The 12,988-nt window shown below is 44.9% G+C and overlaps 1 protein-coding gene across 4 annotated transcripts in view; it reads right to left on the bottom strand.

Moving 5' to 3' along the window:
• Positions 1–1,642: 1,642 nt before the first annotated feature.
• CCDC138 (coiled-coil domain containing 138) overlaps positions 1,643–12,988 on the bottom strand; it is a gene marked incomplete at its 5' end in the record, with an annotated part of 54,212 nt that continues 42,866 nt past the window's right edge. For all 4 annotated transcript variants that reach the window (XM_082643090.1, XM_082643092.1, XM_082643093.1 and 1 more), the window contains 3 exons: positions 1,643–2,112; positions 4,018–4,156; positions 12,489–12,665. In XM_082643090.1, the coding sequence (XP_082499216.1) occupies positions 1,947–2,112; positions 4,018–4,156; positions 12,489–12,665 (482 nt within the window). In that variant the 3' untranslated portion in view covers positions 1,643–1,946. The remainder of the gene's footprint in view (positions 2,113–4,017; positions 4,157–12,488; positions 12,666–12,988) is intronic.

Here is a 12,988-nt window from a genome sequence, read left to right as displayed (position 1 = left end):
GATTAATGTTCCTGTAACATACGGTTGGTGTTGATTTGTTCATATTTCTTTGAAACTTTTGAACCTTTTATTCTTTCTTACTTTGACAATTTTTGGTACTGGGTTCATGCTATCTATATAAAATGAATGTTTTTTCCTACATTCTGGGCCAGTTTAAATAGCTTTAAATATTTCCTCTTTGAAAATGTTAAAACAATTCACCTGCAAAACATCTGGAATTAGTGTCATTTTAAAAATTAATTTTCATGCTTTTATAAGACTTTAATGATTTTCTATTGCAGATTTCTTAAGGCAATTCTGAAAGTTTGTCTTTTTCTAGAAAACAGTCCATTCCATCCAGATTTTCAAATTTATCAACATAGGGCAATACAGAATTTATTCATAATTTTAAAAACCTCCCTTACTTATCCTAAATATATATTTTTATTCTTCACATGTTTCTGGCTTTCTATGTTTTGCCATGTCTGTATACGTATTTTAGTTTTCAGTTAAAAGCAATCTCTTCTGCTTTTAATAGTGGTTACTCTGACGTTTTCCAAAAGCCTTCATCCTTCATTTTTCTGCCAAAGTCAGTACTGAGATGGACAGTGAAAATGCAGAAAACTGCTCTTTACTAGCTCCCCCTCTCCACCTAGATCCCAGGGCCCCCGTTAATTCTGTTTTTGACATCGATTAATAGAGTCTCATCCAAATACTCTTAACTACTGCTTTCCCCATTATTTACCCTTTTGAGGAATTTAATATTTCACTCCATTTTATACACAAATTACAACAAATCTTTAAACCTATTTACGTTTCAGTGGTTTCAGAGCCCACTACAGTCTTTTGGTACGAGCTTGAGTTAATAAACTCAATTTTAAGTTGGTTAGAATAATCTGTGCAGTTTCTTTTCTCAGGAATGGTACATAAGTGGATAACTCCTGAACACCTGCAAATCTGAAAACACCGGCGACAGGCATGTCCACTAGGTGTGAGTCCTCCCGATAGACCTCTGGCACCGCGGGAGCCGGCTTGCTTTTCTTCTGCTTTAGGTAGCGGCCCATCACCCCTGGCGTGCGCTCACAGGCCTTCAGTCCCCGCTCGACTCTGGCTCTCAGCTTGGCTCCTGCTTGGCCTGTGCCCCGTGGCCCCTTCGGAAGGAAGCGCCGGCCCTGCCGCCGGGCGCCCGCCGCCCTCTCCTGGCACCTCCCCTGCCCCCCAGCACTGGCTCCGCCTCCTCAAGCACTGATGATGGGTTTGTTTCTCACGTTCACTGTCGCTTCTGCATTTTTCAGTGCCTGTAAGCCTCACCATCACATTAGCCAGCTCTTTGTTTATGGATTTCTGTTTCTGCTTCACAAACGGCACAGTTTCTTACATTCTTTTGAAGGGGCCCAAGTTTCCTGAGACTTTCTTCCAGATTCTAAAAATGAGATTAAATGCTGATAGAGGATAATCTCTGTGAGTCTTCAGGATGATTTCTTCTGTGTATCAGTTTTCTATCCTACGCCCCGAGCTCTACCCAGACCTCTGGCTACGTCACTCACCTTTGATGGCAAGAGAGCTCTCTGGGTGTGGGAACTATGGCAGCTAAAGTGTGTGTACATACGCTTCTAGAAGGGGGACTTTTAACATATTAAGAAAACAGAACAATGACATGCTCTAACCTTGTTCCCACATGAACGCCAATTTATTCCAAAGAATTTTCCTAAAATATTTTTACAAAACGTAACCCCAGGGTCATTAACCCTGAAAATTCCATCGTGTACATTAGTACCACCTTAGCTGAATGGAAAAAATCCACATTCCACAGCTTCTACAGGTTCCATTTTAAAGGTTAAAAAAATTTTCCATTTTTCATGATAAATGATGCTACTCATAACTTTACTTGGTCGTTACTTTGGTGATTTTTACAATCTTACAAGTAGCAGCACATCGGTAATACCTATAAATAGTAATGAGCCAGCCTAAGGGTTTGTACTGGCGGCCAGGGAGTTACCTTTTGTTAAACCCAAATTGAACAGAGTTGAATTCAGGTTAATGCAGAGAAATGCATGCTCTGGATGTGTCGTCCTTTGTATTTCTTGAAGCATCAGATGAACTGTAAAGAGTTCAAAGAGCTTCTTATTACTCCTGTAAGAGAATGAGCACATTAATTTAATTACACACACTTAGGAACAGTGAAAGGTATGTTATGTGTAAATGTGGGGAAATGGCACCTGTTTTTAAAAATAATGGAGGAGGGCTCCCCTGGTGGCGCAGTGGCTGAGAGTCTGCCTGCCGATGCAGGGGACACGGGTTCGTGCCCCAGTCCAGGAAGATCCCACATGCCGCGGAGCGGCTGGGCCCATGAGCCATGGCCGCTGAGCCTGCGCGTCCGGAGCCTGTGCTCCGCAACGGGAGAGGCCACAACGGTGAAAGGCCCACGTACCGCAAAAAAAAAAAAAAAAAAAAAAGGAGGAAATGGGTAACTAAAGGATTAACATGCCAAGACAAACAAAATACCTTGTATGAAATGGGCCTAAAGTGGAAAAGTATTCAAGGAGAAAAGAGAATGCTTTATCATCCTTAAACCTGCACCCTATTCACTACTAGAGCAGACTTTTCCCTCATAGCCAGAAAGAGTGAAATACTTGACCACCTTATTTTAAGTAAGCTGGGCTTTCTAATGTAGCAGAATATTACTTGGCCTCTTGACTTGGCTCCAAAATACCTTTGCAACCATCCTCTGTATAGTAACCTGTCAGTAACTTCACTTTCGATCAGTGAGAATGACACCTAGTAGCATTATTTCCTATTTCCTTGTGTACATCTATCTGTTTGCCTCTCCAGTAGCCCACGTGACCACCACCCGCTACAGAAGGGTTTACAGATTTACCCTAAGACTTGCTTGGGCGTCAACTACTCCCAACTCCTCATTCAAGCTTCGTTCTAGTTCTTTATCTACGTCTGAAATGAATATGAACTACAAAACACATTGCCAGCCGTACAGCACTCTGGCCCAAGGACACAGCTGCACTGGGCACTACTTCAACAAAGCCCAGGGATTAAGAGCTGAGAAGGAATTAAACCTAAGGGACGCCACTGCAGCCTTGTGCCACCACAGAGGGTAAACGCCAAGAGGCCTCCTCGAGAATTTACTGATTACAAATCGAGACAATCACAGCCAGTCAGCCTGCAGGCCAAGGAAGACAACGAACTGACAAGTTTAGCTGATACCAGAGCCAAACTAATAAGTTGGTGAGTTGCGTATGAGGTTACAATTTGACAATTAATAATTCCCTACAGTGTGGTACGGTGTGCGACACCAAACAGAAGAGACAGACCTGCGGTCACACAACCACAAGGAATTTCAGGATGCACTGTATTCACTATCCCCGCATGCTGAGGCCTGGTGAGACACCCAGGTTCGCTGCCATGGAGGTCACGGGCGAGGGGATGGGGGCGGGGCGGACAGAGGAGCTGAACCAGCCCAACGCTGCACTGTCATAAAAACGCAACAGACAGAAGGTGCTCAGAGGTGCTTCAAGAGAAACACTAGCGTATACAAGATTCCAGGAAAACACAGCTTAAAGTCTATGTCCTTTTTTTTATAATTTAAAAACTGGTTATACCAATGTGTGCACTGGGGAAAGAAGAAATATGAAAAGAAAGCCCTCAATTCTTGCAGTAAAACCAAACTAGCGGCAGTAGCATGCCCGTAAGTGTTTGTTACCCACATCATTTAAAGTCTTTTCTGCCTGATTCATTCTCTTCCCTAAACTCACTGCAGTCAATAATAAGGATCTACAAAATATATTTTTTTATTCTTTCCCTTCTTTTCACCTGTTGCATCACAGAATACCAGTGTGCAGGAAGCTGTTCGAGGGTTCACTGTGTCCCTAAGCGTGTGGTCTTGGATCAGTGTTAATATTCTACACATTTATTGGAAACTTTGATTTAGTCATCACAGTTGAGCCACTACAGGATTCGGAAACATCTAAATGATCACAGTAAGATACATTCTAATAAAAAATGTTAGAAATACGAAATTCTTACTTGATTTTGGACAGTTTCTGAAGGATGATGCTGAGCTTCTCTAGGACGCGGAGATCAAGCTTCGGGCCCCGGAGCAGCACCGAGCAGGTTCGGAAGAAGAGGGAACAGCTGCACGCCTGCAGGAAGGGCCGCAGGAACCCTGCGAGACAGGCGGGTCCGCAGTGAGGGGCCAGCGTGCCTGTGCACGGGGCTCACCGACACCGAACTGGGTGTTCATTCCTTCCCCTCCTAAACTATGGGGAAAAGTACCATCATTTGAAGAATTAAAATACTACTGGCTCTTGTTGAACGATGCAAACCGAAGGTAAGACCATTTCCCCTGGTGTCAAACTTCTATTAAGCAGAATCTAGAAGAAAGTCTGTAAGAGGAGGCTGTTTAAATACTTAGCAGTAAGAAATTGTGTTGGGGTAGTAATTTTTTAAAAACCCTAAATTTAAGAATTTCATTTATGTGCTAATGACAACTTACATAATCGCTGAATAGGAAAAAACTTTTTAAAGCATAAAAGCAAAAGTGGGAAAGATTCATAAAAGAAAAGATGGAAAAATTTTATAAAGTAAAAAACTTAAATGTCTACGTAAAGGAAATTAGAACAAATTAAAAGGCGAAAGCTCTAAAAAACAAAAAAAAAAGGGAAATGTCAAACTTGGTGGGGCGGGAGCTGGGGGCAGAAATCTCCTCGTAATATATTTGCCAGTAGAATTGATACTTTACTATAAAAAGAGCTCTTATAAATCACTAAGAAAAAGATGGACCTAATATTTTTAGAAATGAGCAAAGGGTACAAGCAAGCAACTCACAACAGAACAAAAGCAGTAAAAATATTCAACTCAGTACTGATGTAATGAAATAACTGGAATTTGCCAAATTCGTATGAAAAGACTTAGTGTGTATATCCTTTGACTCTGACAGACGTATACAAAGGTGTATGACAAAGAGTCCCTGTAAAGTCTGTAACCATGAAAACTGAAAGCTCCACTGAACAAAACAATGTGTAAACATGCTTTCCAAGGTGTAAATCACTTATATTTGTAATTAGGGAAGCTTGGACAGAAACAAAAATCATACAATAACATTAAACTGTGGCCTTTAAAATAGTTAAGTTCCCCTGTAAAACTCAGGGGCTCCCACAATGGAGACAGAACTTTGTTTCAAGCACAAATCAGTGACTAAAGGACATAAGAATAAGATAAATTTGTACTCATCATTCTTTTTGAGCACATAAGCACAGCCGGAAAGACTCTATGTCGGTATTTTGATGGTGTACTGAGTAAAATATACTATTAAGTAGCGAAACTGGCAAAACCCAAAATAACAGTCGGAGGAATGTTTTGGTAACAGGAAGTGAAAGCTGGTGCATAGAGACAAGGTCGGTGTGCCCTTTGCACGGGACCCCGTGGTGAGAAGCAGGAGGGGAAATGCACACCTCCCCACAGGAGTCCACCAAGTGTCTACATGTGTTTCGATCTCAGACACACAGACTCTCTGAAGAATGAACTTTAGGTCATGAGTATGGTGCACATAATCTGCAAACAGATTAAAAATACACCGAGAGTTCAAGCAGCTTCATTAAGCAATTGTACACCTTCCTCGGTTCAGATCCTGAGACCTGTGGTGCAAGTCACTCTCAACCGGAAGGCTGACCACTGCACGGCTGATGAGTGAGGTCCGGGGAGAGGGACAGTCCCCAGTCACTGCCGGAGCCACCTCTGGGGGTTCTCAACACTGCTACAGGCCACAGTATCAATGCTTTCCATTTAAAAGCCCCCAAAACACCTAAGAAAGTTATCATAGTTGTTTGTAAATTGCAAAAGTGTAAGAGAGTGCATCTCCCTTTATTTTGCTTTACTTTATGTGTAAATCAGGTCCTGGCATGAATAAAAACACAGAAATTTACAAGTAAGCACTTCCAAATAAAAGTGAACTTCCTTGTATGACCTCTAATGGAAAAAGGCCAAGACCATGCAAAGAGTTTAATACACCAGCATATTTTAAAAGTAAAGCTTATAAAGGTCTTTTAGAAGCAGAAGAGGTTCACTGGCCTGATTTCCAATCTCTCTTCCGACCTGTGAGACAGACGTCAGACAAGAGAAAGGAAACGCTAAGATTCATATATGCATTCGGTTAGGTTTACCTATAAGGGTGAAACATTGTAGTCAACATTTTTTTCAGTACTACAGTGTTTAAATTAATTATATATTTTTTAAGCTTAGAAGAATTTCAATTTGAATACACGTGGCCCGTACGAGAGAGGAAAAGAAGAACCGAAGGCCCAAAAGGCCAGGTGATTTCCTCTTCTAAACTTCACTGATGTCTTCACTGATTAAAATGGGAAGATAAAAGTGCTTGAGAGAATTTCTCTCCCCAACACCTAGTCATATGGATCAAAAACTGTAAAACAAATGAAACAAAAAAACAAAAAACTTCATTTACAAAAACCAAACCCACACACAGACACAGGAAGGGGAGAAGTCCTCGTCATGACCTTAAAACTGGCAGCAGGCGGCCCAGGACAGAAGCACGAAGTTCCAGAGCAGGGCTTGAGCCCACCTCGACGCCCCTCTTCCACAAGACACGGGGAAGGGAACACAACCTCAGGAATTCTCACCAACCGCCCAGTCCCAAACCCACAGGGGAGCCACTGCCGCCTCTTCACTCTTCTGACAGGGAATCGACTGAAAACAAAGTCCCAGAGCAAACTGTACTGGGAACCAGCAGAAGCCAAGAGAATTTCTCTATGGGAACAGAACACCCACGCCTCCCACTAACTAGGTTAAATGAACCCAAACGAGATATTTTAGCAGAATCTGAGAAGTGAGAACACAGCCCTGAGAATCTGGCAAAGAGCACGTCACCACCAGAGCCACTGGCTACAGGAAAGAAGGGATACATTAGGGAAAAGGGCTTTCAAACTGTGGCACGGAAGGAAGAGAAAACCTGGACTGGGACGAATGGTAGGCAGAGTGTAGAAGGCCTGCCCCTGTCCACGAGGACAGGGAACCAGAGTCATCAGAGACAGATGAACCGGTTTGCAAGGCAGAAATAGACGCACAGATGTAGAGAACAAATGTACGGACACCAAGCGGGGGGCGGGGGGGGATGAATTGGGAGATTGGGATTGACATATATACACTAATATGTATAAAACAGATTTAAAAAGAGACAGCACGTCAACTTGGTGAGCATGTTATAGCAATCAATCAACCAATCAATCAATCAATCAATCAGAAAGGGATATAGCACACACAAGGCAGAGTCAAACCTAAAAGAAAACACAAAGAACAGTTTTCCATGAGTTCTGAGGTCTCAGTTAACCTAATAAGAACAAGGCTAGTCAATAAAATAAGAAAAGATGATAAGCAACAGGATTTAAGAGAGAGAGAATCAAAACACCACCATTGGGGCTTCCCTGGTGGCGCAGTGGTTGAGAGTCCGCCTGCCGATGCAGGGGACGCGGGTTCGTGCCCTGGTCCAGGAAGATCCCACATGCCGCGGAGTGGCTGGGCCCGTGAGCCATGGCCGCTGGGCCTGCGCATCCGCAATGGGAGAGGCCACAACAGTGAGAGGCCTGTGTACCGCAAAAAAAAAAAAAAAAACAAAAAAAAAAACACCACCATTAAAGAAGTAATAAATTAAAACATCAAGAAACCGAAAGGACAGAGCTGAAAATTAGATTACTATCATAACAATCCGATCATCACAGAGAATGAAAACCAAAATGAAAGGACCAGAAAGAAGCCAAGATATGTATGGAAAACCATCAAAAAAGATCCATGAGGACAACTGGTGTTCCTAACGATATAAAGTTAATAAAAGAAAAATATTACATATTATGTTATATGTGAAATGCTAAGTGGACACAGAACTGGACCTGCAGATCCAACGAGCACAACAGCGACCCAGGCAACATCCAAGGGCCACACCCTGGGCTTGAGGAAGGAAGCAGCTATCAACCACCCAGGACAGCAGCAGGGCACCAATGCTGGGAAGGCCGGGCTGCCCTCTGGCCTCTCGAGACAGCCGCGAAGCACCACGTGTGACCCAGCATGAGCGCTCAGACGGGACCTCCTTGAGTGTAGGCGCCCCGGCAGCGCTTCCAACACAACACGAAGCAGCCTCCACAGCACCTCCTAAACTGGGGGTGCACACAGGCTAGGGAGCAAGATTAAGAGATCGTTCAGGGACTTCCCTGGTGGTGCAGTCAGTGGCTAAGAATCCACCTGCCAGTGCAGGGGACACGGGTTCGAGCCCTGGTCCAGGAAGATCCCACATGCTGCGGAGCAACTGAGCCCTTGCACAACTACTGAGCCTGCGCTCTAGAGCCCGTGAGCCACAACTACCGAGCCCACGAGCCACAACTACTGAAGCCCGCGCACCTAGAGTCTGTGCTCCACAAGAGAAGCCACCACAGTGAGAAGCCCGCACACCGCAACGAAGAGTAGCCCCCGCTCGCCGCAACTAGAGAAAGCCCGCGGGCAGCAACGAAGACCCAAAGCAGCCAAAAATAAATAACTAAAATTAATTAATTAAAAAAAAAAGATGTCATTGAGAATTAAGAACAGAAATGCAGAGGTTGCAGTCAAAGGACGAATCCTGAGCACTGAATGTGATTAAATGTAAACCTAACATAAAGCAAAGTAAGAAGAAGAAACTAGCATGAAGCAAATGTGCAGATTCTGAGGTCACAGGAAAGATACAAACTCAACGGCCGGGAAGTGGAGATGGGGAGAAGGAAAGAGCGGTGGTGCCAGTGCCCCACCCTCCACAGCTGGGTGTCAGCACTGCCTAAACCGAGCGGTGCAACCAACAGGGCACACTTAAAAATGGTTAAAATGGGAGATTTTATGTTGTATATATTTTACAATAAAAAAGGTAAAAATAGACTCAATGTCTTACCTTATTTCTTAACAGAAGGAGCTTGTGATCATTTTTGACTCAACTCCGCTTCATTTTTCCTGTTAGATTAAGCACGTCTCACTAAATAACGTGTGTAACAAGCCCCTTGTGTTACAGCGTCTCCACCTGCCACCCACCCAACCGCCCCCCTCCTCCAAGGACACACACACAGGACGGTGTCTGCAATCACATCCACCGAACGCTGATGATGTGTAGTTCCAAATGACAAGGTTTCTGGGGATTTTTTTGGAAAAAACACTTAATGCTCTCTACAGTTCTGCCTTGCTTGACTTTTTTTATTTTTTGAGTACTAAAAGTTCATTTATATTTAATTTTCAAATTGTGGTTAAACATGCGTAGCATAAAATTTACCATTTTAACCATTTAGAAAAGTGTAGTCTTTGTTAGTGTGAAGTGCATTCACGCCGTTGGGCAAACATCCCCCCGGTCCCCCCCGCCGAGTTCTTCATCTTCCCCAGCTGACTCTGTCCCCGTGAAACACCAGCCACCCCTCCAGCCTCTGCCCCCACCATCCTACTTCCTGTCTCTATACATCTGATGATTCTAAGGCTCTCACATGAGTGGAATCATACAGGATTTATCCTTCTGTATCTGGCTCATTGCACTGAGCATAATGTCTTCAAGGCTCATCCAAGGTGTAGCAGGTGCCAGAATTTCCTTCCTTTTTAAGGCTGAATAATATTCCATTGTGTGCAGACCACACTTTCTCTTGCTGCCTTCAAGATTCTCTGTCTTTGACTTTTGACAGTTTAATATCATATGTCTCTGTGTGGGTCTCTCTGGGTTTATCCTGAACTTCACTGAGCTTTGGAATTTGGTTAGCTTCTTAGATTTGTAAAACCATGTCTTTCCTCAAATTGGTAAGCTTTCAGCCCTATTTTTTCGTATCACCTTCATGAATTCTCTTAGCTGGATCTTCTGGATAACTTGCTGCAGCTTCTACACCAGCACTTGCTGCTTCCTCTCGCTCTTTTATGTTATGGAGGCAGCTTCTTTCCTGAAACCTCATGAACCGACCTCGCTGGCTTCAGACTTTTCTCCTGCAGCTTCCTCACCTCTCTCAGCCTTCACAGAACTGAAGAGAGTCAGGGCCTTGCTCTGGATTAGACTTTGGCTTAAGGGAATGTTGTGGCTGGTTTCATCTTCTATCCAGACAGCGAGACTTTCTGCAATCAGCAAGAAGGCTATTTTGCTTTCTTATCATCTGTGTGTTCGCTGGAGGAGCACTTTTAATTTCCTTCAAGAACTTTTCCTTTGCACTCACAGCTCAGCTAAGTGTTTGTTGCAAGAAGCCTGCCTTTAGGCCTATCTTGGCTTTCAACATGCCTTCCTCACTAAGCTTCATCATTTCTAGCTTTTGATTTAAGGTGAGAGAAGTGTGAGTCTTCCTTTCACTTGAACACTTAAGAGCCATTGTAGGGAATTAATTGGCCTAACTTCAATACTGTTGTGTGTCAGGGAACAGCGGCCGGCAGAGCAGTTAGAACACACACATTATTAAGTTCACCATCTTCTAAGGGTACAGTTCATGACCCCCCCAAACCCGTACAAGAGTAACATCAAAGACCACTGATCACAGATCACCAGAACAAATATAATAATAATGAAAAAGTCTGAAACACTGTGAGAATTACCAAAATGTGACATAGAGACAGGAAGTGAGCAAATGCTGGGGGAAAATGGTGCCAACAGACTTGCTCAAGGCAGGGTTGCCACAAACCTTCAGTATGTTTTGTTTTTTTTTTTTTTTGCACGGTACGCGGGTCTCTCACTGTTGTGGCCTCTCCCGTTGCGGAGCACAGGCTCCGAACGTGCAGGCTCAGCGGCCATGGCTCACGGGCCCAGCCGCTCCGCAGCATGTGGGATCTTCCCGGACCGGGGCACGAACCCGTGTCCCCTGCATCGGCAGGCGGACTCCCAACCACTGCACCACCAGGGAAGCCCCTTCAGTATGTTTTTAAAAAAAAAAAAAAAAAAAAAGGAGTACTTGGAAAAAGCACAATAGAGCAGGGTGTGCTTGCAAATGTACATATTTTTGGATACTAAGACTTTCTGGTTTTTTGCCAGTTTCCAAATTTCTATTACTTTTATAATAAAAGTAAATTATACTTGAAAAAAACAAGGTGTGCAAAGTGTACTCAAATACATTGTTGCCATTCAGGTGTGTCACCTTGGACAAGAGGGTTTCTGGGGCACACAAGAGAATAAACTAACAATAAAAACACAAACTTAAATGTTCTATTTAAACTACGTCTGACAAGAAAAGGAAAGTATTCTTTAAAATAAAGTAAGACTCATGTTCTTACACAGCTAAACCCAGATAAGTAACAGCTTTCACCACTGACAGGAAGAAAAAAAAGAAACCGCCGAGTGGTTTTCTAAAAGCCCGTTGCTCAATTATTGTATGATTTACATTCATGCCCAAAACAGATAATCAGAAGCCCTCAATCTAAAAATGACAGTGTGCTCACAATACATATGTTCAGGTAAATCAATGCACAGACCTCAATTTACACTCAAGGAAACGCGTCACAGCAGCTTTCAAAGAACTCTGCCTGCACAGCTAAGGGCAGCCCTCAGCCTGGGGAGCAGCGGGGCTGGGCAGAGAGGGGCCCTGAGGCAGGGGCCCAGGGCGGACGGAGCTACTACTGCTTCTCCACCTCCGCACCAAGGACCAATCTTCTTGAACTTGCCACCCAGCGCTGGGAACCCAGCACACTCTCCCCAAATACTGTCACGACAGTCAGTAAACAAGGCGGCCACCAGACTAGGTGGCTCCAGTCCCCCCAGGTCACAGCCCACCAGACAGAGCAGAACCCAACCAGAATCTGAGAAACCGAACTCAAGAAAAACGATCCTAACAGCCAAATAAGGCAAACATTATATTAGAGACAAATACACAGGTGCTTCGCTTTGCTTCTGTGTCTTGCTACAAACCCTCTGCCCGAGGCCGGCCACCGGGCACCCGGCCTCGCGCGCTCACTCCCAGGCTGAGCTCGGGCTTCCCGTCTGTGGGCTCCGCTTCCTGAAAGGCATAATCAGAAATGCAACACAGGGAAGAGGAGCAGCTCCATGTGAAAAGGAATGACCGAAGCTAAATGGCTGCTTCTTACAAGTCGAGAGCTTACCTGGGGTCCAAACAACAAGGCAGCCAAAGCGAATCAGAGCACCCGGGCTCGGCACCCCCATCCGTATCCGGGCTAGGTGAGGAGCCACCGCCCGCAAGTCAGAAGAGCACGTTACACCAGCACGACCACCGGAGGGAACCGGGTCCCCGCCCCCCCTGCAGGTGGGGACATGTCTGAGGGCCCCGCTCCCTTCCAGCCTCAGGGACGACACGGGACACAGAGCGCAGAGAGAGGCTCGAGGACGGAGTGACGCTGCAGAGCGAATCCACACAACTGGGGCCCCCTGGAAACTGCGCCGAGTTCGTGGAAATGTGGACGAAGGGTCAGGAGTGGGACTAAAGACTCCACCACACAGCATTTAGAGTATAAGAGGCACCAGGGCCTGACCTGCAGAGTCACACTTTCATAAGAGATGTAACACTCACTGGATTCCACTGTCATCTGCAGCAGGCTGTCGATGACGCTGGACAGGAACCCTTTGCTGGAAATCTTCAGGTGGCTCAGTACCACCGGGACAGCCTGGTACTCCAAGAACAGGCTCTTCCCTTCATCCGCCTTCAAGTCCAGACACAGAGAGTCAAACCCCTGCGCCAGGTAGTCGGCTGAAAGACAGGGCGTCAAACAGCGGCTGCGTCAGTGGTCCAGCTGGTAACGACGCGGACGGCAGGAAGGGAACACCGCCACTTCCACGGATCCAAGAGGAAAGGAAAAACTGAACGACCTGAGGCGACAGGCTGAAGGCAAACGGGGAGAGACATTACGTTACGACAGGGCAAATGTCGTGAAGAATTTCCCTACTGTAACGCTGAAATCACAATAAACGCCACTCCTTTTTTACATCAAGAAAGAAAACAGTGGATGTTTAATAGTAAATACCACAAGTAATGTTAGTCCCCATCTCTGACTGGAACTGCCACATGCTTCC

Source organism: Mesoplodon mirus, assembly GCF_964341445.2.
Source record: "Mesoplodon mirus genome assembly, chromosome: 14".
Lineage (NCBI taxonomy): Eukaryota > Metazoa > Chordata > Mammalia > Artiodactyla > Ziphiidae > Mesoplodon > Mesoplodon mirus.
Note: the sequence above shows the minus strand (reverse complement) of the source record. Positions and strands in the feature narration are given on the sequence as shown.